Genomic DNA, 26,674 nt, shown 5'->3' on the forward strand with positions numbered 1-26,674 from the left:
AAACAGGAGAGGGAGGGGAGGGAATGAGAGAAGAAGAGGCAGCTGTGCAGTGTAAAGATGCACAATAACTCCAGCTTTGTGTCTTTTTCATTGTAGCTGAAGTCCGGGACAAACTGTGTTCCTTTTCACCTCAATAAGAAACGTGTAATATTTTCTCTGAATATGAGACGATTCCGTTTTTTTATGGGACGGTTCTCAACTCTACTAACTAACCTTATGAACAAAATAAAGTTCAACATCAGTAACATCATAGCACCCACCCAGCTGTATAGAAAGTCCATCATGCTAGCTAGCACGCAGTACGAAAAAGTCAGCATAAAAAAAATATACTCCAACTAAACTAAACGTTTATATCTGACCCAGATAGACTGCAGGTCATAACTTCTTACCTGGAGTTCAGTTCACCTGACACTCGGACCGGCGGCCGCTTCGGGTCTCTCCTCTTGCCTCCCTTTTCCTTCATCCACCTGCTGGCCTCCACCTCTTGCTAATGTTATTGAATCTGTGGAAGCTCCGCGATAGCCACCACATGAAGTAATGAATAACGAGCCTATCTAAATCCCAGTAACGAGTAACGCGCTCCTGGTTTTGGCATAATAACTAGTTACCGTTCTCGTTACCACAATAATAACGTAGTTACTGTAACGCGTTACTTAATAACGTAGTAATAGTATTCCCAACACTGGTTAACAATGGCTTTCTTCTTGCCACTCTTCCATAAAGGCCAACTTTGTGCAGTGCACGACTAATAGTTGTCCTATGGACAGATTCCCCCACCTGAGCTGTAGATCTCTGCAGCTCGTCCAGAGTCACCATGGGCCTCTTGGCTGCATTTCTGATCAGCGCTCTCCTTGTTCGGTCTGTGAGTTTAGGTGGACGGTCTTGTCTTGATAGGTTTACAGTTGTGCCATACACCTTCCATTTCTGAATGATCGCTTGAACAGTGCTCCGTGGGATGTTCAAGGCTTGGGAAATCTTTTTGTAGCCTAAGCCTGCTTTAAATTTCTCAATAACTTTATCCCTGACCTGTCTGGTGTGTTCTTTGGACTTCATGGTGTTGTTGCTCCCAGTATTCTCTTAGACAACCTCTGAGGCCGTCACAGAGCAGCTGTATTTGTACTGACATTGGATTACACACAGGTGCACTCTATTTAGTCATTAGCACTCATCAGGCAACGTCTATGTGCAACTGACTGCACTCAGACCAAAGGGGGCTGAATAATTCCGCACACCCCACTTTGCAGTTATTTATTTGTAAAAAAATGTTTGGAATCATGTATGATTTTCGTTTCACTTCTCATGTGTACACCACTTTGTATTGGTCTTTCACGTGGAATTCCAATAAAATTGATTCATGTTTGTGGCTGTAATGTGACAAAATGTGGGAAAGTTCAAGGGGGCCGAATACTTTTGCAAGCTACTGTAAATAAATTCTTTAGGTACTCTCAAATGCACAAAGTCTCAACATCAGTCACTAACAGCAACCCGAACAAATATTTAAGTCAAGGTAAGTTTATTGCTCAATGTGATCTTTCTTTTTGTTCATTTCTTATAAGTGTTAAGAAATCAGTTTCAGCCCGGTTCTTTTTATTCCTCGGGCCTCCAGAGATGCACCGGACTCAGTAGTCCTTTTCACAAAAAACTTTATTCATCTTCATTTAAGCACGCATCTTCTAGAAGGGGAGATGTGCCAGGCTGGTGTCCCTCTGCAGATCTTCACTCTTCTGTCTGTGAAACACAGTTTTGTAGAAGCGATCCATCATAAAACCCCCATGGTGTGCTGCGAACTCTGTGTGTCTGAGTGTATGCAGGAGCACTTGAGTGCCTGTGTATGCGCGTACCCATATGTCTATGTGTAGCATTCCAGCCGGACTTTATTCAGACGATGCACTCAATGATCATTACGGATGGACCATGGTGGGGTATTCCAACCCATTTATTCACAAGTTACCATAGACACATCGTAAGAGCTGTAATCATAACATAAAACAAAATAAAGATTCACTTGATATAACCACGTTTCCGTTATGCTAATTAATTCACAGAAAAGGCACAAGAGGTGCTAGCATCAGCCTGCTAGATCACTCATAAACTTATTAACAATCAAGTAATACATTTACAAATTGTCCGAAATGTAAACAACAAGTATAACACACAAACATACCTGTTCGCCTTCCGGCTAGATGCTAATTTAAAGATGGATGGAAAACGATAACCTTCTCATTAACCTTTTCTGCAGCAAGCAGTAGCAGTACGATCTTCCTTCCCGGAAGTTGCCCGTTCCGAATTTCAAAATAAGAGTCTAATCTATATTATAAGGTATAATTCATTCAGGGATTTAACTGTTTGAAAAATATCAATAAGATAAATAATCTGGGTCATTTACACTATGTGAGTGCATGTGAGGGAGTGTGCATGTATGTGTGGGTGTGTCGTAACAGTTAAAGCACTGTGTGTGTCTCTGTATACGTGATTTCCTGGGGGTCATAAAAGTAATCTCCTCACCCAAACTACACCAGATTCCTCTACACAACATAGAAAACAGAGTTAACATATTACTGAGACTCCCACTCTGCATCCACTGGGCCATTGGCCTCTTATTGTCTTACATTTACGTTTAAGGTGGAGAGTCTCCTGCTTCTAAGTTTATAACAATTATGAGTTTTTATTAAAGGTACAAGCATCATCATCAGCAACCCCCCAAACTGTAGCTTCCTGTCTCCTTTTATGACACCAGACAATAAATTCCTCTCTCTCTACACAATTACACACACTCTCAGGCCTACAGGCGATCGTGGCTCAAGAGTTGGGAGTTCGCCTTGTAATCGGAAGGTTGCCGGTTCGAGCCCCGGCTTGGACAGTCTCGGTCGTTGTGTCCTTGGGCAAGACACTTCACCCGTTGCCTACTGGTGGTGGTCAGAGGGCCCGGTGGCGCCAGTGTCCGGCAGCCTCGCCTCTGTCAGTGCGCCCCAGGGTGGCTGTGGCTACAATGTAGCTTGCCATCACCAGTGTGTGAATGTGTGCGTGAATGGGTGGATGACTGGATATGTAAAGCGCTTTGGGGTCCTTAGGGACTAGTAAAGCGCTATATAAATACAGGCCATTTACCATTTACAGCTAAGCCAAACTGAAACACAGAGACAAATCCTTTCCGAATTTCAAAATAAGAGTCTAATCTATATTATAAGGTATAATTCATTCAGGGATTTAACTGTTTGAAAAATATCAATAAGATAAATAATCTGAGTCATTTACACTCCCACCAAATCATTAGTGTAACAAACATCATAACTCCATAACCATAGGAAGAGAGAACACAAATGATTTCATAATACAAATAATGACCAAACAACAGAAGCATAGTATGCAAGGAATGAACTAGTCATTTTCCAACAATAAGACTAGTTTTTGAACTGCCCGTTCGAGCACTGACCGCTTAGTAAGACGTTCACCATTTTTGCCAAGTCTCCTGACACCTAGACAGAACTTCACTCTCCTAACCAGTCCATCTCTACGACTCTTCCCAACCTCCATTCATTTCTGGGCAAGTCTTCATCCTTCATTATGACTATATCCCCGATCTGCAGGTTTCTCTTTGGGGTGTGCCAGCGTTGTCTAAAGGCAATGTTGGCCAAGTACTCTTTCCGCCAACGGCTCCAGAACTGCTCGGCCAAATATTGTACGTGGCGCCATCTCTTTCTCGCATACATATCTTCCCTTATGAACTTGCCGGGGGGAGGAAGGGCCATGGTAGACTTCAGGGTAAGTAAGTGGTTTGGTGTCAGTAGCTCAAGACTGTTGGTTTTCAATAGTGAGAGGACGACTATTAACTATCGTCATTGCTTCATAGAAGAATGCTCGGAGGGAAGCATCAGATAGGTTTCCAGGTGAGAGTCCAAGGGTCGCGTTGAGAACACTCCTGACTGTTCTAATTTGACGCTCCCACACTCCCCCAACATGACTTGAGCCAGGAGCATTTAGGATGAAGTCACACTGCTTCTTAGAAAGGAAGTTTGTCAGTTTATCACCATCTAATTCCGCGAGGGCTTCCTGCAGTTCATTCTTGGCTCCTAGGAAGTTACTGCCTTGGTCAGATTTGATCTGGCGCACTGCTCCACGTATAGCAATGAAGCAGCGCAGTCCAATTATGATTGAGTCTGTAGATAGATCCTCCAGCATTTCAATATGGATGGCTCTGGAGGAGAAGCAGGTGAAAAGGAGACCATATCGTTTTCGCACACTACGTCCTTGCTTGCTATAGAAGGGTCCAAAGCAATCCATTCCACAGTAGGTAAAGGGTGGGGATGGATTTACTCGCTCTGGAGGGAGATCGGCCATTTTCTGTTCTTCTGTCCGTCTCCGAAGCTTCCAACAAACTACACATCGACGAAGATAGGATGCAACCGTCCTACCAATTCCTGGTATCCAGTAACCTCTTGTCCTAATTGCACTGAGAGTCATCCCCTTGCCTTGATGCTTGACTTCTTCATGACAGTATGCTATGATCATCCTAGTAACATAATGTTCCTTTGAAATGATGGTAGGGTGTTTGACTAAGAGAGGAAGGTTTGAATCACGGAGTCGACCTCCCACCTTAATCACACCATTGTTGTCCAAGAAGGGGTTGAGCTGATGTAGCTTGTTATGAGGTGGCAGCTGACAACCTTTCTTCAATAGCCGCACTTCCTCCGAGTATGTTTGTCTCTACAGATCTTTGATGATGAGGCGCTCGGCTTCTTCTCTTTCCTGCATTGTAGAGAGGCCGATTGACTTATCCTTGTTGATCCTTCGAAGAATGCGAGCCACTGCACAGATGGCGCGAGTCCAGGACGAGAACTTTGCCAGCCGATAAGTAAGAGAATCTTCTTCTATAGTTTCCGTGTTTAGAGTCCGTGTTTCCTTAACTTCTGGATCTCCAACTGATAGTTCCGGAGCCACCTCTGCTGAGAGGTCAACTCCCTTTTCCCATAGAAATGCAGGGCCGGTAAACCAGTTCGATAATATTAGCTCATTGACGAAACAACCTCTAGAAGCACGATCCGCAGGATTCTGGTCGGTAGGGACGTATCTCCATTGCCTTTGATTCGTGTAGAGATGTATCTTCTGGATACGGTTGGCTACGAATCTGTGAAAACGTCGAGTCTCGTTATTGATGTACCCTAGTACAACCTTGGAATCAGTCCAAAAATGCTCATCAATGTCCGCATATCCAAGTTCTTCCTTCAAAACATTGCTGGTTTTCACAGAGATGACTGCAGCCGTCAACTCTAATCTTGGGATCGTGGTGACCTTTGTTGGGGCAACGCGAGATTTGGCCATGACTAGTGCACAGTGGATGTCTCCTTCTTCATTGCTAAGCCTCAGATATGAACACTGTCCATAGCAGGTAGTGCTTGCGTTGGAGAAGTGATGTAACTCACGTTTGATAACCTTTCCGAAATCTGCCGGGGCGTAACTTCAGGGTATATTTATCCTCTCCAAGTTGTTGAGGTCGTTTTTCCATTTCTCCCACCGTGGACGAAGTTCGTTGGTTAGAGGGTCGTCCCAACCTGTTCCATGGCAGCACATCTGCTGCATCACTTCCTTTCCAATGAGCAAAAAAGGGGCTATGAGACCCAAGGGATCGTACAGGGATGCAACAATGGACAATATGCCTCAACGCGTTGCAGGCTGTTCCTTAAGGTTGGTGCTGATCTTCAGGCAGTCTGATTCGACGTGCCATTGGATACCCAACGCTCTCTCCGAAAGTAAGTTATCAAAGGCAAGGTTGAGGTCTTTAATGTCTGATGCACGTTCAGTTGCTGGTATGCTTTCCAGGACAGCTTTGTCGTTGGACACAAACTTGTGGAGCCTAAGACCACCCAGGGCACAAAGTCTTCTGGCTTCTTCTGCTAACTTGATAGCCTTCTCTGAGCTGTCTGTACTTGTGACTCCATCGTCGACATAGAAATCTCAGAATGAACTGAGAGCCTAATGGGAATTGGTCTTTATTTTCTGTAGCCAAATGCTTCAATCCGTAGTTCGCACAACCAGGTGATGAGGCTGCACCCTCATACGGTATTCTTGGGGTTGTACACCGAGATCTCCTTTCTTCCACCAAAGGAAGCGCAGGTAATCCTGGTCCGACTTCCTCACATGAAATTGGTGAAACATTTTCTCTATGTCGTTCATCAATGCAGTGGAGTGTAACCGGAAGCGAAGGAGTACGCCGTTGAGATTGTTCATCAGGTCAGGACCAGTGAGCAGATGATCATTCAGACTGGTTCCCTGGTACTTGGCAGAGCAGTCAAACACCATGCGCAGTTTGCCTGGCTTCTTGTCGTGGAATACACCGTGATGAGGTATGTACCATTTTTCGCCCTCTTTCCCATCATCGTGGACCTCCTCTGTGTGACCAAGTGGTCGGCGGGGTTAGATAAAAGGAAATAATAAAATGACAACGCCACCTAGGGGAATTTCACCCCCAGGAAATATATTTAAGAAAAATGGATAAAAGGAGGCCACACAGATTCAAGGATGCACACTGAGGCAGGTTGGCTCCAATATTAAAACAGTTTTATTTATAGTAAAAATAAATAAAATATTAAAAATCAAGATGTAGCGTCATTGTTGACAGTGTCCTAAAGTGAAAATAAAACAATCATGGAACTTGGACTTACCAGCAGCCGTGGAACCAAAAGAAAATCACACAAAAAGAATCACTGCAGCCCACCCGGTGCTGTACAAAAGAAAGTGTGAAAACGACCCACCACCTGAGGTCCCAGGGCCACTGGCACGTCCTCCGTTCACTGAAATAAAACACAGAAAAATATGTTAAAAGAATAAAAGGACACTGAGCGTCAGGCTCGCTACAGATCACAAAAAACTAAAACACACTTTAAAAACTTTAATAAAAGAAATCACACACACACACACACACGCAGGAAGGCTTATACCCCACAGGTCAAACTACCACTCGTGCTGGTAGTAATTATTCTCAATCGCAAGCCGATCTGGCTCCCCACCGGCTGAGACCAGCAACCAAGGCGATTTAAAGTCCCAGCATGACACTCGGGCAGAGGGTCGCTTCAGCCCGATCACAGAAGCGTGGGTACGAGCAACAGTCCAGAATAAAATAGAATAAAACCAGGCGAACCAGAAAAAGGTAAGCCTACTTAATAAAAACAAGATAAGACAAGCTAAAACAAGACAGAATGAGACAAGACAGCAGGCTCCACCGAGGAGGAGTCCTCACAACAGCGGCTGGGAAGACGTTTCACTCTTCCGATTTGAGTTGGGCGATTTGCCACGAAGAGGTGAATACAGCAGTCAAACCCCCAGGACCGGAGCTACTCTCAGCTGGTGGGGATAACACGAGCACCTCTCTCCGCAACGTCGGAATAAAACAAACTGCCACGCTGTAGCTGTCATATGATCTGCTCTTGCTGATCAGTCCGTCGCAGTGTGCCAACATTTACTGCTGCTTTGCGCTGAATGCACGGGAGGAATGATCCAACAAAAACACCGGCTTAGCTTTATACGCCACCCTGCAATCAATATGCAGGTTGGTTCCCAATTAACCTAGTTGTGCAGCGAAAAGAATGAGCGCAGGAGAGAGAGAAAAAGAAAGGCGAGTAGTCCATCTGGCTACATCTGCATCACCCTTTTCTATGACCTCCTCCATGAACTTGACATACTGTTCTTTGTACCCTTCATCCTTTAACAGCTTCCTCTTTAGATGCCTCAGACGCATGACTGCAAGCTGTTTGTTGTCAGGTAAGGTAGGTCTCTCCTTAAATGGTAACGGCATCTCGTAGTGACCTAGACTGTTCCTTTTGATGTGGTTCTTGAGTTTGTCCAGGAACAGGATGTCCTCCTGAGACACTGGTTTGCCGTCTTCCTTAGCATCCTTAAAGTCAGACTCTAGAATGCGAATGGCATCTGCCGGGGTGACTGGTGGGAGCTCCCTGACTGCAACTCGGAAGCACTGTCCCGCCGTACTTGAAGTGTCGGGGTATGTCGACGCACCACCAACTATGCTCCATCCTAAGTCGGTACGGATTGCGTAAGGCTCATCGTCTCCTCCCGTTATGACGTCTCTTGGTGCCATTGCTCGTGCACAATTATAGCCTATCAATAAACCAACCTCACAGTCCTGTAGAGGTGGAATCTCTTCTATGACCTTGGAGAGATGATTCCATCCTTTAGCTGTCTCGCTTATTGGGATATGGGCTCTGTTTACCGGTATGCAATCCTTGGTATAAGCAGGAGGAAGGTTGATGAGGAAAGAAGAGCGATAACCCTGAACACAAAGCCCTGAGACTCTTTGGCTCTTTACAATCGCGTCACGTCCGATCATAGTAGTTAACTTCAGCTTAACTGGACAGGAATCTGCCTTTAGTACATCACTCAGTTCCTGGTCAACAAATGTCGTGTCGCTTTGTGTGTCCAGCAGGGCGTAAACCAGTTCCTCAGTTCCTGCATCCTTTTTTGACACCCACACAGGCACAATCATTGATGTGTTAGTTGGCTGTCCAGTAATCACTGACATTGAAGTTGCAGCAGCCTCTGTTTGGCTGGCGTTGCTCAGGATAGCGGTTTCCTGTGGCAGGACCCTTTCCTTCTTTACATAGTTGTCATCGTGTAAACAAGTGGGATGTTTACCCTTGCACGTGTTGCATGAGTGTCGATGTCGACAGTCTTTTGCACTATGTCCAGGTTTGGTGCAGCCATAGCAAAGCTTATGTTCTCTGACAAAATCTCGACGCTCCTCCAGAGTTTTAGCAATAAACTTGGGACATCCATGTAGTCTGTGCTGATTATTTTGACAGAAGGCACAAGGAGGCCTTTCCTTTCCTTTAACTGGTTTGAGCCTCTCCGTGTCAGCCTCAGTCTGTGTGTTTAGAACGCTTGCCTTGTTCCTCTTAGGGTCACTGCTGCCTTGTTTTGCAGTGCTCGACTCAGAGCTGCGGAGGGCATAAGCTGAGGTGATTGGATTGCAAGCGATCTCTGCCTCTGTCGCCATAAATGCGGCGAAGTCCTTAAAACTGGGGAATTCCTTATTGCCCTTTAAGGCTTCAGTAACCTTCCTGTTCCAGTGAGATGCTATCCACTCTGGTAGTTTGAGGATTAGCTTCTTATTCTCTTCACAGTCATTCAGTATTTAAAGGCTCTTCACATGTGTCATTGCATCTTGGCAAGTGTTTAAGAAATCTGAGAAGTCTCTTAATCCTTCTGCATCTCTTGGTTGGATCTTTGGCCAATCTGTGAGCTTATCTCTGAAGGCTTTCTGTATAATAAAGGTTTGGCCATATCTGTTATCCAGTTGTTCAACGTTTCTTCTCTGCGTTGAATTTCCTTCTCCAAAGGTTCTATTTCCGTAGTTTCTGATGTGTCTTCAAGAGACGCCTTAAGCCTTTGGATTTTATTCTGCAGGTCGACTATCTGATGCTCTAGTTCTGTTTGTGAGGAGGGAGTCTCCATTTCCTTCATGTTTATGTTATTTACTTATCTAATTTGCAGGCTTTAGTTAATGAGCTGCTTGTGGTTACTATAACTTACAGGCTGCATTGACAGAAGGGAGGAGAATCTTTGCACTTTAAACCAAGTTGAAATAGAGGCAGATAACCAACACAACGTTGAGAAGAAATGTATAAAATAATGAATGCAACCTGCTAGCTGTTGCAAACTGATGTGGTAAAGTAAACCTCTTATGCTAAACACAAATCAATACACCATTACTACTGTACAGTTACACATTAAACTAAATGCCCCCTCTTTCACCCCCTTTTGGGTCAGTAGAAAGAATGATAAATAAACAGTAGTGGTGGTAAATACCAATAAACAAAATTACTTCACTTGTTATTACTTCATGTCCGTTGTGTCTTAATGCAGCAGATGTCCAGAGTAGTTGACGACCTTCTCTCTCCCTTTAACCACCACTGATGAGAATGAATGTCCTTTCCTTGTCAATTAGAATGAAATGTTCCATACCTTTTCTGACACACATCAAACTCACATCAAACCATTAAGCCAGCTGCATGATGATTATAAAGTCTCTGTCTAGAAGACCCATAGAATGGCGCTGAGTTGCTCCGTGAAATGTCTTGTCAATCCCAGACGAATAGCAACACAGCCCTGTGACTCGTCCTCGTGGTTCCGTGGTGCAGAGTGGCAGCAGGATGATGCAGGGGATCAGCTCTTACTGTAGCATTCCAGCCGGACTTTATTCAGACGATGCACTCAATGATCATTACGGATGGACCATGGTGGGGTATTCCAACCCATTTATTCACAAGTTACCATAGACACATCGTAAGAGCTGTAATCATAACATAAAACAAAATAGACATTCACTTGATATAACCACGTTTCCGTTATGCTAATTAATTCACAGAAAAGGCACAAGAGGTGCTAGCATCAGCCTGCTAGATCACTCATAAACTTATTAACAATCAAGTAATACATTTACAAATTGTCCGAAATGTAAACAACAAGTACAACACACAAACATACCTGTTCGCCTTCCAGCTAGATGCTAATTTAAAGATGGACGGAAAACGATAACCTTCTCATTAACCTTTTCTGCGGCAAGCAGTAGCAGTACGATCTTCCTTCCCGGAAGTTGCCCGTTCCGAATTTCATAATAAGAGTCTAATCTATATTATAAGGTATAATTCATTCAGGGATTTAACTGTTTGAAAAATATCAATAAGATAAATAATCTGGGTCATTTACACTATGTGAGTGCATGTGAGGGAGTGTGCATGTATGTGTGGGTGTGTCGTAACAGTTAAAGCACTGTGTGTGTCTCTGTATACGTGATTTCCTGGGGGTCATGAAAGTAATCTCCTCACCCAAGCTACACCAGATTCCTCTACACAACATAGAAAACAGAGTTAACATATTACTGAGACTCCCACTCTGCATCCACTGGGCCATTGGCCTCTTATTGTCTTACATTTACGTTTAAGGTGGAGAGTCTCCTGCTTCTAAGTTTATAACAATTATGAGTTTTTATTAAAGGTACAAGCATCATCATCAGCAACCCCCCCAACTGTAGCTTCCTGTCTCCTTTTATGACACCAGACAATAAATTCCTCTCTCTCTACACAATTACACACACTCTCAGGCCTACAGCTAAGCCAAACTGAAACACAGATACAAATCCTTTCCTATTCATCTGATCTAAACAAATTTAACACATTACATTCTAATAATTATTTTCTTGTACTCACATAAGCTATCGTCATTGAACTCCATGTTAGTGTTTAAAGTCCAACATCTCCCTCTAGTGTCCATATGTAAACCATGTGTGAGGATGGTGTTAATGTAAATGTGAATCATAGTGTTCCAGTCAGTCATCAGTGTGTCTCTGCACAGCTGTAATTAAAATGTGTTCAGAGGGCCTCAGTGTCTGAATGGTTCCAGTTCAGCTCCATAACAGCAGCGTCCCTGGTTTGATTCCTGTGTTTCAGCTCATATCTGCCTCTCTCACTGAGGGGGACGTCCTCTACATGGACATGGATTTGTTCATCAACCAAACTACAGATCACTGAGAGCAGAGGACATTTAAATTATTGATTGTGTTTCAGAGAAATCTACTGTAGTGTGTAAAACTCTAGTCCCGACCTTTGTGTTTGAACCAATAGAAAGCTGGTGCTCAGAGGAAGAGGGCGGGCTTTACTTGGTGTCAGTGACAGAAATGAAAAGAAGCTCAAATGAGTGAGAAGGACGATGAAGGAAACATCTGTGCTGTGTCTGCTCTGTAAGTAGAATCTCTGTGTTTGTTTGAATTCTTGTACTTTGACTGTCTGCTCTCCTGATAACTGATGATGGAGGAGAAGACATGAAAAACAAATCAGGCTGAATTCAAGTTCAAAACACCACGAGGACCAACTGCAGGTCTGAACTGACTCTTTATCTTTGCTCAGGAGTCGAGGAAACACAGCAGGCAGTGAAAAGATCAAATCATTCACTCATTATATCAACACAGCTGCACAGTGGACACATGACTTTAGAGGGTTATTTAAAAGTAGTGAACATTTTGTAAATTTTCTACACTGTCATTTCATATCAAGAAGCACTTTCATCTGACTTTTATTGCTAGAGTTGCTGTGTGGACATTGAATAGTCTCTTGTTTTACATACAACATACTGTTCTATAACTATGAACCAATTTTTATGAGGCGCACAAAGAGTTGAAAGTGTGTGCATACTATTATACTAACAGAATTACTCCAGAAATTGTTTGATGTGGTGTTTAAGCACCTGATAGAGGCGCAGATGTTAAAGCTCTTTGTGTGGAGTTGTTCTTTATGTTCACCTCAAATCAACCTGAGTGTCATTTCTCTTTAGTTCTGATCTCACTGCTGAGCTGCACAACAAACCAAGGTCAGTAACCTTCTTCTGTCACAGTTTAAACCTGATAAACTCTGACAGGTTTTACACATTTGGATTAAAACTTTCAGTAAAGATCTCAAAGACGTGATCATCAGTTTTTAATTTTAACCCTCACAGCTCGTCTGACTGTGAGTCCCAGCAGCTCTCAGTTCTTTAAAGGTGACTTTGTGTCTCTGAGCTGTGAGGAGGACAACAGCTCTGATGGATGGACTCTGAGGAGAAACACAAGCAAACGACAGAGGACTCAGTGTGGAGGAGAGGGGTGGGGGTGGAGAATAGCTGGTTTGACTAATTCTTCCTGTAACATCAGTATAACGAAACAGCATGACAGTGGAGTTTACTGGTGTGAGTCCAGAGAGGGTCCCATCAGTAACATGGTTAACCTGACAGTCACTGGTAAGCTGAGTGTGTGGAGTTAGTGTTGATGAAGCTGTGTGTAAATGGATGAAATGCTGTAGTTTGTCTCTGTGTTGAGGTGGATCAGTGATCCTGCAGAGTCCTGTCCTCCCTGTGATGGAGGGAGATGACGTCACTCTGCTCTGTAAAACAAAGACCACTCCCTCCAACCTCCCAGCTGCTTTCTATAAAGATGGCTCCCTCATCAGGAAGCAGCCTACAGGTCACATGACCATCCAGCATGTTTCCAGGTCTGATGAAGGCCTCTACAAGTGTGACATCAGCGGTCATGGAGAGTCTCCATCCAGCTGGATCACTGTCACAGGTGACACACTCACCTGTCTGTGTTTCTGCAGCTTTCAACATTCACAATGTGACGACAACTTAATGACTGTGTTTGCTTTATTTTAGGGGAAGACACCACCACACCTCCACCTACATCCAGCTTTCCTCCTGGTTCCTATCTTCTTCCTGTGTTGTCATTTGTTGGATCAGTCTGTGTTGTGGTTCTACTGGTGTTACTGGTTCTGTTGGTGAGACGATGTGTTCACAGGAAACCTGAAGGTGAGACTCAGACTTCTGAATTTTATTTATTATTATTTTATTTATTAAATTTTATTTATTATTCTAGTTCCTAGTTACACTTATTGTGATTTGATAACTTTTCATTTTAATTTCATATTACTAATCTAAGAAAGATTTTCCTTTTATTTAGAGTCTTTACTGTATTTGTTTTCATTTTAAATGTAATTTTCAATTTTAATCCAACACAATTTTAAACTTTTACCAGCTCAAGACAAACCTGTAGAAGATGACATCACATATAGTGATGTGAAAATATCACATTATCAACAACAGCCAAACAAACAAAACAAAGGTAATTTAGGTGTTTTAGTGGTTGCAAGGTTTGCTTGTGTTCATACGACTGTATTGTTTGTTTGTTTTTTTAAAAATAAAACCTCTTTACAGAAGATTGAACTTTTGATTCTATGCATGGAGATTCCATTGAAAATAAAATATTAGAAGTACAAAACAAGTGCCATGTAATAGAAAAACAAACACTTTATTAATTTGCTAATGTTGAACTGTGAAATAATTTCATTTCCTTTGTTATCTTTTTATTTGATCTTTTTCATTTGTCCAAAATTTAAAGTCTTTAAAGTCTCACTCTGTGCTTACTGAGTGATGTTCTTTGCATGCTGGCCTCTGTGTTTGTTGTCTGTGGTTAACACAAGCTAACACCTCTGCTGTTGTACGGCTTCCTTTTTAACACTAAAAAACACCTGCAGGTGTTTCTGAAAGAGGTGTTAGAAAGAAATAATTTATTGTTACATTAAATCAACTTAAAGCTATATTTTATTCAAAGTTTGCTTTTACTATTAGTTTTACAAAAAATATTCTTACTCAAAATTAACTGACTTTACTGCTTCATTATGTGATGTCAACATTTTGTGTGTTTTGTTGTGCAGACAGTGATCCAGCAGTAATCTACTCAGCAGTGAGAACAGAAGACATCAGTTATGGTCGAATCATCATCAAAGACAAGAAAACCAGACCACAGATGAGAGGTACAGCTGCTCTTCTTTGTCTGCTGACTGTGGTGATGTGGGTCTGTCTGTCTGACAGCATTTTAAATAACCTGCAGGTGGTTCAGGACAGATTTACTGTGTGGAGAAATTCAAGAATTACAGATGTTGATACATGAACGAGCATCTAATGCTTCTGTTTAAAAAACTTCAGACTTCAGTTTTCTAATATTTATCAGGTTGATATAACAAAACAAAACAATGCAAATAAAAATCAAACAGGATTTAGAGAGATGTGTAACATGGTATTAAAGGAGAATGAGTGACTGAAGGTTGTAAGCTTCTGGGGACATTAGATACAAAGCCCCAAGTAGATACTGCAAAAAGCTGTCGCTAAAATTACCACTAAGCACCTTTTAGTCAGGATTTGGTGGTCAGCTGTGTAACATGCAGACATGAGGTTTAGTAATGCTAACATTGATATATGTTAGACTGAATCTATTGTATACAATCAGAGATTTTTGTCTTTGCAACATAAACTAATAATATTCAATAAATACGGATCATCATCGCTGAGGTTTCCTGAACAACAAAGCGTACAGTAACAACCTGCATATTCAAAACTGAAACCTGCCCAAAGCTCCTAAACTGTTCACTGGTTAATTGTTTGTGCAGGTCTCAACACCTCGACCTTTATATTTTTCTCCTATTGTCTTTTTTTTTTTTTTACCCAGAATCCCCTGTCCTCATATTTACATTAAATAATATAGTAGTAGGTTAAGGAGTTTCCTTCATGCACAGGTTACTTTAATAAGATATTTTAATGCAAGAGGTGATCGTGGCTCAAGAGTTGGGAGTTCGCCTTGCTGGTTCACGCCCTTGGACAGTCTCGGTCATTGTGTCCTTGGGCAAGACACTTCACCCGTTGCCTACTGGTGGTGGTCAGAGGTGATGCCAGTGTTCGGCAGCCTCGCCTCTGTCAGTGCGCCCCAGGGTCGCTGTGGCTACAATGTAGCTTGCCTTCACCTGTGTGTGTGAATGTGTGGATGACTGAATGTGTAAAGCGCTATACAAATACAGGTCATTTACCATTTACAGTAAAACAAATTCCACAAATATTGAGACATAACAACTTATCTCATTGTTAACACTGACTATCATGACAATTAATTAGTCTCTGAGCAAGCACACACACACACACACACATCTTTGAAACAGTTCAATCATTTTGACTCCACCTTTGTCACAAACCAGTCAGTGAGCTACTGAAAACACACACACACACACACACACACACACACACACACACACACACACACACACACACACACACACACCTGGTACAACAGATAATGTTTTCCATGATGTTTCTTTAGACTGAGACAGTCTGTGGCGAGACTACATCTCACACTGTCCACTCAGCAGATGGCCCCGCCCCTCCCTGAGCCTGGCTCTGCTGGAGGTTTCTTCCTGTTAAAAGGGAGTTTGTCTTTCCCGCTGTCACCAAGTGTTTGTCAAATCGAGTCATTTGATTTCTGTGTTTTGTCTATGTATTATTGTAGGGTCCTTATTTTAGAATATAAAGCTCACTGAGGCAACTTGTTGTGATTTGGTGCTATATAAAAGTAAACTGAATAGAATTCAATTACACTGCTATCTTAATGGCGCACACCATCTCTTAGAAGAGTGAATGTTAATGTGAAGTTTAAACAGAGATAACTGTTATACGATGAATCTTTTTAACTGCTTAAAAAGTTCTGCATGTAAAACCACAGCAGCTCCTTCCTGTAGTCTGAAGCTGATGACACTTCTCTGTTCTGGTTTGGCCAAGCACAGAGTTCATATCGTGAGAACTTGCCCTGTGGTGAAGCATCAGTTTGCACTGAAAAAGGTGCCAGCTCTGTGCTCGTGCACCTTCAACTAGTTAGGGTAGCTGTTGTTTCTCAGCAGAAGTGTTGAGAAATGCAAAGACCATGAAAAGCTTCAGCTATTTACAAAAGTTAGATACATGTGTTAATCTTCACACAGTCTTTTTAGCTGCGCTCTAACTGCTCTGTACTGTGTCTAAAGCTTGATACCCCAGTTTTGATCAAACTAGGTGGGGTTTTGGGTTTGATGTAAAGTAGATGCCAAAACGTTCTAATGTCAAATACTGACTTTAATATTAGGCACACTTTTAAAGATTGACCCAGACAACTCAGGAACTAAACATTTCCTGAAATTTCACTCATATTAAAATATAGAAAATAAATCCTGTTTAATAATATACACAAAAAAATAAAAAGCCTTTCTAATTAGTATTACATAAATCAAAGTTATATTTTCACCAGTTCATTAACTCCGTTAGTCATGTCCTAAAGAGACCGATTTTAGACCAGTGTACAGGCTACAATGTTAATCAAATCAAATATCAATGTGACTTAAGACTTAAATCTAGTATTTTAAATATATCACGTAAACGTCACACTAAATAATCTCACATGTGAGCCCACTTTCACTCTCATACTTGTTCAAAATGTTGTGAGCCTGTTAGTTGCTCACTCTGACACAGTTGTGAAGCACCTCGCTTCACACAGATGCTGCACCACTGCTCACTGTTACTGCTTCACTGTTTCACATGGGAGCTGGAGCTGTTAATGGTGAGAGGTCGGCTACACCAGTTTATCACAGGACAGTTAGAAATGTGACTAAATCTTTCAACAAAGTCGCCAAGAACTAGAAAGCTTGTAATCATTTTTCCTGTTGTTGTTTGTGTTCAGACTTTAAACCAGAGCCAGACGCCATCTACTCTTTACTGAAGTAGTCGACCAGTCCAACCACTGCTGTCCTCCTGCTGGTCTCTAACTGGTTCATCCCAGCACCTCAGACCAGAGCACATCCATATATTGATTTTCCACGGATTAAGATTAAAGTGATTCAAAATTTCAAATACCATATGAGGATTTTAATCTAAGTAAGTTTTAAATGTATTTTGCTGCAGTGAAAAACAGTATAAATATGTTAATGTGTTTCATGGACACAGTAGGTTCACTTTTTATATTTTAAGTATGATTCAAGCACCTTGTTCTTGTTCCCTCAGCAACTATTTAATTTCTCTGCGTGAATAATAAACCTTTGCTCTCACTTATTTTCCTCGTGTGGTTCTGTGGGTTTCACCGAGATGTCTGATGGAAAATCTGACTTGGTCGTGGCTAACCGACCCACATATCTTTTCATTGCAGAAAAGAAAACAAGCATTAAACCACAGCAGCAGAAACTATTCAACGGCTTTAAATAATGCAGCAAAGCTTCATCTCAGACAGAGAGATTTTACTTTGATGTTTTACAGTAAGTCACACTGAAACCAGCCGGCAGCTGCTGACATGGCTTTTTAAAAATTTATTATTTAAACTGGTCAAATAAAAACAGAACATCTTGAAAAGTCTTTGGTAATAATTAATATAAATTTATTTTATTTTGTTAACCTTACTGAGTGTTCATTTATTGTTACTCCACCTGGGAAACATTCGCAGTGTAACACTCAGAGTTTTAACATAAAGAGCTGAAGTGTTTAGAGATGAACTACAAACTGATGAACATGTGACTCAGACTGGACTGGCTCATCTCCTGAACCAGCTCAGAGACCCTCCTGTTACACCTCAGTGAGTTACAGCAGAAATGATTGATGCCAACGCTGCTATTGATATTAGATTGATATTAGAATGATAGCATAGTGCTAGTCCATAAGTTCAGTATATAGCACACTTAGAAGTGTTAAGTAAATATGTTTCAATGAAAAAAAAACATAGAGAGTCTGGGCCTGAGTCCATTCAGCTTGTGATATTCCAGCTGTTGATCAGCACCATGGACAGCACTCACACACACTTTGATATTCAAGCTTATGTTTTAAACTCACACCATCTTCTTCAACCAGACCAGCACTGGCTTAAAATAGATTGTGAGTTGCCAAAGTAACATAAAGCAAGTAACCTTTAAATATGTAATATGATTAGCAAAGAGTATTTTACAACTTAAATGTTTCTGTAAATAGATTGTATTTGAGCCCTGGAACAGACTGGAGACCTGTCCAGGGTGTACCCTGCCTCTCGTCCTAAGACAGTTGGGATAGGCTCCACCCCCCACGACCCTGAACAATGGATGGATGGATGATTGGATTGTATATGCCATCTTATACACACATATTTAAATGAAGGGAATCTTTATCAACAGTGACATCAAACACAACTTTTTCATTCAATACAGTGTGTTTATACTTAATAAAAAGTTATTATCTTAATGTCTTTTAATCCAACTATGACAGCATCACTGATGATCTGCTTGTATCCATGTTAGTATGTAAAGTCCAACATCTCCCTCTAGTGGCCACATATATAAACCATGTGTGAGGATGGTGTTAATGTAAAATGTGAATGTGTCACCAAGTTCCTCAAACTCAAACGTGTTGAAGACTTCAATGGCTTGAGGACCAGGTACCGTGAGCAGCAATGCAATTTTCCTGGCATCGGGTTTGGAGTCCAGTCCCATGGCCGCCATATACAGCTCAAACTGCTGCTTAAAACACCGCCAGTTGCTGTCCACTTTCCCCACCAGTTTCAGTCCTTCCGGTGGCTTCAAACTTTCCATCTTAAACAGAACTTTGAACTGCTATTGCTTCCACTCTTTCACATTTACTCCTGGTACCATGTGTTGTCTTCGTAGCGTTTGTTCAAAATAACAAAGCATCCACTTGTGCTTTGCGAGATACTGCCCCAAACATTTTATTAACACCATTCTTATGTCACACCACAGACCAGTCTTCTTTTATGTGCTCCCCTGGAGGTATTCATGAGCTTTCTTAAATACAGTGCCCCCTGCTAGTAAACCTTATCAATACATTAACATCTACATATCAACACAGTGACCATCTAACATGACTGGTTAGTTTGCATTTAAAGTCCAACATCTCCCTCTAGTGGCCATATAAACATCTGTGAGGATGGTGTTAATGTAAAATGTGAATCATAGTGTTCCAGTCAGTCATCAGTGTGTCTCTGCACAGCTGTAATTAAAATGTGTTCAGAGGGCCTCAGTGTCTGAATGGTTCCTCTCTCACTGAGGGGGACGTCGACACACACACACACACACACTGACCACCTCTGTGCTTGCGCCAATAAAAAGCTGGTGCTCAGAGGAAGAGGGCGGGCTTTACTTGGTGTCAGTGACAGAAATGAAAAAAAGCTCAAATGAGTGAGAAGGACGATGAAGGAAACATCTGTGCTGTGTCTGCTCTGTAAGTAGAATCTCTGTGTTTGTTTGAATTATTGTACTTTGACTGTCTGGGCCCTATTTCAGGAAGCCGGTTTAGAAAACTCAGAGTGAAAAACGATACTCAGGGTTGAGTAACCCCAAACTGTCCAACTCGGAATATTCGGTTTCAGAAAGGCTGATAACAATTAGTTCAGTCAACGCGGAGTTGCTTTAACCCCAAGTTAAGCGCGCGCACGAGGATACATAAAGCCCTGATTAGCGGAGCACAGATTAAGCGAGTCACCATGGAGACGGAGGGAAAGAAGGCGCGGTCAATGTATTTTACAGCGCTTGAGGCCGAAATTCTGATGGCAGCATATGCCGATAACATGCAAATTCCGCGGAAAAAAAGTAACACAGCCTCAGCTGCAAAAGAAAGGGAGCATGCATGGCAAAACATAGCCGACAGAGTCAATGCGTGAGTGTTAATTTAAACATTGATCTAGGGATTTCCACCCATTTAACACGTTATTTTATCATATGTTATTTTATTTGTTATCATATACATTTTATTTTGTGATGTGATGTGAGCGCAGGTGCAACCCAACAGGCCCCAAACGTGCCTGGCAGCAAGTAAAAATGAAATATAAAAATATAGTCCAAACAGGTAAGGTGTAATTGTATTATGAGCCATAGTGCTTGGTCTGTTTGTCCGATGTAAATCAATTGCAGTTAGAGGCTACATTAATTTTCCTTCTGTAAGCACTTATTGAAATTATCTGAGCACATTACAAGTACATATTTGCTTACTCTGTATGCTCAAATGTGACCCGTTATAGCCAACAGAAAAAAAAGTGGAGGCCCGAAAAACAGGTGGGGGTCCTCCACCACCACCACTCACAGAGCCTGGCCACTTGGCTTCCACATTTGTGATAATGTTGGCAGCATCACATATGATCTTCACAGTGCAGAGAACACAAATTAGCATCCATTACTATAATGAAATAATTTGTTAGTTTGAAATGCTACAGGGAACTATGTACCTGTACATTAATGCTGTGGAAAGACTTCCTGTTCACATAGTCTCCTTCATTTACTGAAGGAGCAATGATTGGAATGTGAGTGCCATCTATACAGCCAATCACGCCTGGGAACCGTGAAAATAAATGTAAAATTTAAGTAGTAGTCCAAGTATCACCACATCATGAATTGAGTTTTGTTCATCCTGATACCTGCAATTTTGTGGAATCCCTCTTTGATAAATCTTGTGGGTCTATGACCGGGGAACACCAGAGACGAGTACAGGAGACGTTTCAGTGCAACTGTAACATTCCTGACTGCCCGACAAACGGTAGCCTTGGAAACGTGCTCAGCGTCACCAATATTATACAGAAAGCTCCCGTTTGCAAAAAACCGAAGTGCGATACAAATAATATGTACAGAACTGAGAGCATGTCCACGATGTGTCACATGAGCAATATTAGGCCTGAGGATGTTATTCAAATAAATTATAGATTGTGCTGAAAAACGGTAACGTTCACACAGGAAATCATCAGGAAATGATAAAATGTCCAAACGCGCTCTAATCACTCTCTCCCGGCGGAGAGCTCTGCGGAGAATTTGGGCTTCACGATCTACTGGCTCTTCAAGGAAGGGACACGCCATGTCTGACACTTCCTACAGTCAGGTTTCCGACAAAGAGGCGGAGAAAGTTAGGGTTAGTTGAAGTAAACCTGCTAGGGGGCAGGTTAGCTTCACGGAGTGTGTCGTCATAGTAACTCACTCAGAATTAATCTAAACTCGCTTTGTGAAACCGAAAACCCAGAGTTTTCGTTAACTCAGGGTATACTTACTCAGAGTTTGCACTAAACCAGCTTCCTGAAACAGGGCCCAGCTCTCCTGATAACTGATGATGGAGGAGAAGACATGAAAAACAAATCAGGCTGAATTCAAGTTCAAAACACCACGAGGACCAACTGCAGGGCCCTATTTCAGGAAGCCGGTTTAGAAAACTCAGAGTGAAAAACGATACTCAGGGTTGAGTAACCCCGAACTGTCCAACTCGGAATATTCGGTTTCAGAAAGGCTGATAACAAGTAGTTCAGTCAACGCGGAGTTGCTTTAACCCCAAGTTAAGCGCGCGCACGAGGATACATAAAGCCCTGATTAGCGGAGCACAGATTAAGCGAGTCACCATGGAGACGGAGGGAAAGAAGGCGCGGTCAATGTATTTCACAGCGCTTGAGGCCGAAATTCTGATGGCAGCATATGCCGATAACATGCAAATTCCGCGGAAAAAAGTAACACAGCCTCAGCTGCAAAAGAAAGGGAGCATGCATGGCAAAACATAGCCGACAGAGTCAATGCGTGAGTGTTAATATAAACATTGATCTAGGGATTTCCACCCATTTAACACGTTATTTTATTATATTTTATTTTATTTGTTATTTTATACATTTTATTTTGTGATGTGATGTGAGTGCAGGTGCAACCCAACAGGCCCCAAACGTGCCTGGCAGCAAGTAAAAATGAAATATAAAAATATAGTCTAAACAGGTAAGGTGTAATTGTATTATGAGCCATAGTGCTTGGTCTGTTTGTCCCATGTAAATCAATTGCAGTTAGAGGCTACATTAATTTCCTTTCTGTAAGCACTTATTGAAATTATCTGAGCACATTACAAGTACATATTTGCTTACTCTGTATGCTCAAATGTGGCCCGTTATAGCCAACAGAAAAAAAAGTGGAGGCCCGAAAAACAGGTGGGGGTCCTCCACCACCACCACCACTCACAGAGGCTGAGCAGTTGGCCCTCAGCCAAAACAGTGGGCGCCCTGTGGCCGAAGGCATCTCTGCGGGGACATCCTCTGAGTCAATAACCCCGCAAGACACAAGTGCCGACATAAGGGGTAAATTCAAAATAATACATGATGTGCATACATCCTTTCTTCACAGTCACCTTTGCAGTGCTACTCATTCATCTGATAAACTCTTCACCATAATGGATTAGTTTGTAGTGAAGTTATTTTCCGACTGATTTTGCCTTCCCTCAGTCTTGGTTGTCTTTGAGAGCATAATGACAATGAAGTGTAAGGTGATTGGTATGTTTGTTAATTGCCATTTGGTCCCTTGTAAGTTATAAGTGACCTGTATAAACCTCATATTCTATCAGTTGATGGTGATGGTGTACTGCATCTGGTGCAGCCTCCTGTTGAGCCAGACCAGGATGCAAAGGGAGGATGCAAAACTGAGCACACTGACTATTAATACTTTCACAGTAAAACAGGAAGTGCACAGAGGAGCTGGGTGGGGGAACACAGATAAACATAACAGCACAAAACACGAGGGGAAACACGGCACAAGAACTCAAACAACAATATACACACATGGCAAACATGGAGCCAAAGCCTCAGAACTCGGACTCAGTAAAAGCTCAGAATACTACAGAAACCAAAACCAAGAGACCCACAATGACACATGAAACCAAGGAATAACACGACTCTTCAACTGGAAATTTACAGACCTGGTGACCAGTGACAGACATGAGATCAGCTGTAAAAATGTAATGCAGGTTGTTTGCACTAAACCCAAACAACCATAATTTCTCCCATGTCGCTGCCAGAAGGCTCTAACAACAAATTCTTCTCCTTAATAATGGGACTGTTTAGACTCTCTGTGCCTCTATGGTGTTAAAATATGAAGATTCATTTGCCTTTCTGTGCCGAGATCTTTTTCTGTTCTCAATTTGTTTTCCTCTAGGAGCTCAGTATGGGTGGAGTTCTTTTTTCTCATCGACTTCCCTCAGGGTGTACTTTCACTGTTTTCTTTTTGGCGCGTCCACGTCTGCAGCCTGATCTCAAATATAAAACTGATTCAATTAAGCATTAATCACAGAATTATAAAAGTTTTAACAAAAATATTTGATATAACAAATCAAATATTTTTCATTTTAACCCTCGCAGCTCGTCTGACTGTGAGTCCCAGCAGCTCTCAGTTCTTTGAAGGAGACTTTGTGTCTCTGAGCTGTGAGGAGGACGACAGCTCTGCTGGATGGACTCTGAGGAGAAACACAAGCAAAGGAAATAACAGTCACTGTGGAAATGGATGGGGAACATCCGCTAATTTATCCTGTGACATCAGTTACATCGTTGAACGAGACAGTGGAGTTTACTGGTCCAGAGAGGGTCCCATCAGTAACATGGTTAACCTGACAGTCACTGGTAAGCTGAGTGTGTGGAGTTAGTGTTGATGAAGCTGTGTGTAAATGGATGAAATGCTGTAGTTTGTCTCTGTGTTGAGGTGGATCAGTGATCCTGCAGAGTCCTGTCCTCCCTGTGATGGAGGGAGATGACGTCACTCTGCTCTGTAAAACAAAGACCACTCCCTCCAACCTCCCAGCTGCTTTCTATAAAGATGGCTCCCTCATCAGGAAGCAGCCTACAGGTCACATGACCATCCAGCATGTTTCCAGGTCTGATGAAGGCCTCTACAAGTGTGACATCAGCGGTCATGGAGAGTCTCCATCCAGCTGGATCACTGTCACAGGTGACACACTCACCTGTCTGTGTTTCTGCAGCTTTCAACATTCACAATGTGACGACAACTTAATGACTGTGTTTGCTTTATTTTAGGGGAAGACACCACCACACCTCCACCTACATCCACCTCTCCTCCTGTACTCTTTGTGTTGTCATCTGTTGGATCAGTCTGTGTTGTGGTTCTACTGGTGTTACTGGTTCTGCTAGTGAGACGATGTGTTCACAGGAAACCTGAAGGTGAGACTCAGACTTTTCAATATATGTGGTTATGTAAATCCATGTGTTATGCTATTTATGTTTATTATTGATTTTTAAAATTTTAATTTCACATTAAAAATGTAAAACCGTTTATTTTTTGTTTTTATTTGGACTCTTCACTGTAAAATGTTGTGATTGTAAATACTTTCTTAATTTTAATAATTTCACTAGATCAAGATGAAGCTGTGGAAAATGGCCTCACAGATGACATCTTGTACAGTGATGTCAAAATATCAACTCATCAACATCCAAAAAAACAAAACAACGGTAATTTGAGGTCCTTTGTTGGTTATTTATTTGTTTATTCAGCTCCAATTTTATAAAATACTTTTAAGTTCTGATTATATTCATAGAGATTTTATGTCTCATGAAAAGATTTCTATGAGGACATTATGAAGCAGTTGAAGAAAATATAACTGTGAATTGTAATAGAAAAATAAACGTTCTATTAAATTGATGCTAAAGTTTAACTCTGTAGTAATTTCGCCAGAGTTCATCTTTGTATGTCACGGCTTTAATGTCACTTTTGTTTTTCATTTGATTTGTTTCCTTCATTCAAATTTATTAAACTCAGTCATTTTGATTATGCTTTTTTAAAGTGTAAAATTTCACTCTGTGCTCATTGAGCATTGCTCTTTACATGCTGCCCTCTGTGTTTGTTGCCTGTGGTTAACACAAGCTAACACCTCTGCAGTCGTACAGTTTCCTGTTTATGATTGTTTTGAAAGTCACCTGCAGGTGTTTCTCGATCAGGTGTTAGAAATAAATAATTCATACTCTCATTAAGTAAACTTACTATAGTTTTATTCATAATTTCCTTTTATAATTAGCTTAACTCAGTTTAACATATGTAGCTTTACTCAAAGTTTAAATGACTTTACTGTTTCATATTTATGTTAGACCAACAATTTGTGTGTTTTATTATGCAGACAATGATGCAGCAGTAATCTACTCTGCAGTGAGAACAGAAGACATCAGTTATGGTCGAATCATAATCAAAGACACGAAAACCAGATCACAGATGAGAGGTACAGCTGCTCTTCTGTCTGTGGTGATATGTCTGTCTGACATTAGAAATTTAAAAATTGAAAGAAATTTAAAGCTGTAGCTAAATTACAAATAATACCACCACCTTTTAATCAGGATTTGATGGTCAGTCGTGTAAAATGCAGACCTGAGGTTATATACATTAGACTCAATCGATAACATACAGGCAGATTTCTTTCTTTGGAACATAAAATAAAGATATTCAATAAATTCTCATCACTGACTTTTCCTGAACAACTAAGTGAGCATAAACAACTCGCATATTCCAAACTGTGAAACCTGCCCCAATCTGGACTAGTCACTGGTTAATTGTTTGCGTTTTGTTAATTTTTTTTCACCTTTCCCCCTTTGATTGTTTCTATTGTCCATTTCTTTACTATAATTCCTGTCCTCAGATATTTGTTAAATACTTTCATAGTAGGTTAAGGACTTGCCTTCATGCACCCATGGGTCAGGACTCTGACCTAGCTTCAATTGTTTTGACTCCACCTTTCTCACAAACAACTCAGAGTGAGCTGTTGAAAACACAGACAAAGACATCCACCACATACTCTTTTCTTGATGTATCTGTTTCTTTACTAATAACATCGACTCAGCCACAGTTCTGTTTTATATAGATGTCAGGTGTGTTATAACTGTTCACAGTGCTACAACTGAACAGATTAGGCTCACATGTGTCTGCTTTATCTCTACAGCGTGTCCTTAACAATGTCTTCCTCCCCTCACTCCAACCAGTCACAGGTGATGGCTGCCCTCCCTGTGCCTGGTTCTGCTGAAGTTTTCTTCTTGTCAAAAGGGAGTTTGTCCTTTTTAACTACCTAAAAATGTTCTGCATGTAAAACCACAGCAGCTCCTTCCTGTAGTCTGAAGCTGATGACACTTCTCTGTTCTGGTTTGGCCAAGCACAGAGTTCATATCGTGAGAACTTGCCCTGTGGTGAAGCATCAGTTTGCACTGAAAAAGGTGTCAGATCTGTGGTTGTGCACCTTCAACTAGTTAGGGTAGCTGTTGTTTCTCAGCAGAAGTGTTGAGAAATGCAAAGACCATGAAAAGCTTCAGCTATTTACAAAAGTTACATACATGTGTTAATCTTCACAGTCTTTTTAGCTGCGCTCTAACTGCTCTGTACTGCTTGGTACTCCCGTTTTGATCGAACTAGGTTGAGTGGTGGGTTAGATGAAAAGCAGAAAACCAAAAAAGATCTGTGGTCGTGCACCTTCAACTAGTTACAGCAGTTGTTGTTTCTCAGTAGCAGTGTTAGGAAAGAAGACTGAAAAGCAAACGCTACTTACAAAGGTTACA

General features: G+C 41.6%; 4 protein-coding genes across 4 annotated transcripts in view; all 4 read left to right on the plus strand.

Annotated features, from left to right (window-relative positions):
- Window positions 1–26,674, plus strand: part of LOC308410625 (protein turtle-like) — a 321,861-nt gene that overhangs the window by 30,850 nt on the left and 264,337 nt on the right. The window lies entirely within an intron of this gene.
- Window positions 10,058–17,445, plus strand: LOC308400422 (uncharacterized protein; the record flags this gene model as incomplete). The annotated part of the gene is made up of 5 exons (XM_080888101.1): window positions 10,058–10,142; window positions 13,189–13,341; window positions 13,568–13,654; window positions 14,247–14,345; window positions 17,063–17,445. 5 exons carry the CDS (start codon window positions 10,058–10,060, stop codon window positions 17,104–17,106), a joined length of 468 nt encoding a protein of 155 aa, XP_080744227.1. The 3' UTR covers window positions 17,107–17,445.
- LOC308400415 (uncharacterized protein) overlaps window positions 10,058–26,674 on the plus strand; it is a gene marked incomplete at its 5' end in the record, with an annotated part of 151,815 nt that continues 135,198 nt past the window's right edge. Inside the window, 5 exons of the mRNA XM_080888090.1 lie at window positions 10,058–10,142; window positions 14,247–14,345; window positions 24,161–24,304; window positions 24,497–24,592; window positions 25,255–25,353. Coding sequence (XP_080744216.1) covers window positions 10,058–10,142; window positions 14,247–14,345; window positions 24,161–24,304; window positions 24,497–24,592; window positions 25,255–25,353 — 523 coding nt within the window. The remainder of the gene's footprint in view (window positions 10,143–14,246; window positions 14,346–24,160; window positions 24,305–24,496; window positions 24,593–25,254; window positions 25,354–26,674) is intronic.
- Window positions 18,681–26,078, plus strand: LOC308400428 (uncharacterized protein; the record flags this gene model as incomplete). Its single annotated transcript, XM_080888117.1, has 5 exons — window positions 18,681–18,875; window positions 22,258–22,438; window positions 23,492–23,749; window positions 23,829–24,074; window positions 26,068–26,078. 5 exons carry the CDS (start codon window positions 18,681–18,683, stop codon window positions 26,076–26,078), a joined length of 891 nt encoding a protein of 296 aa, XP_080744243.1.

The sequence above is a fragment of the Rhamphochromis sp. 'chilingali' genome (genome assembly GCF_963969265.1).
Source record: "Rhamphochromis sp. 'chilingali' genome assembly, chromosome: 1".
NCBI classification, from domain to species: Eukaryota; Metazoa; Chordata; class Actinopteri; order Cichliformes; family Cichlidae; genus Rhamphochromis; species Rhamphochromis sp. 'chilingali'.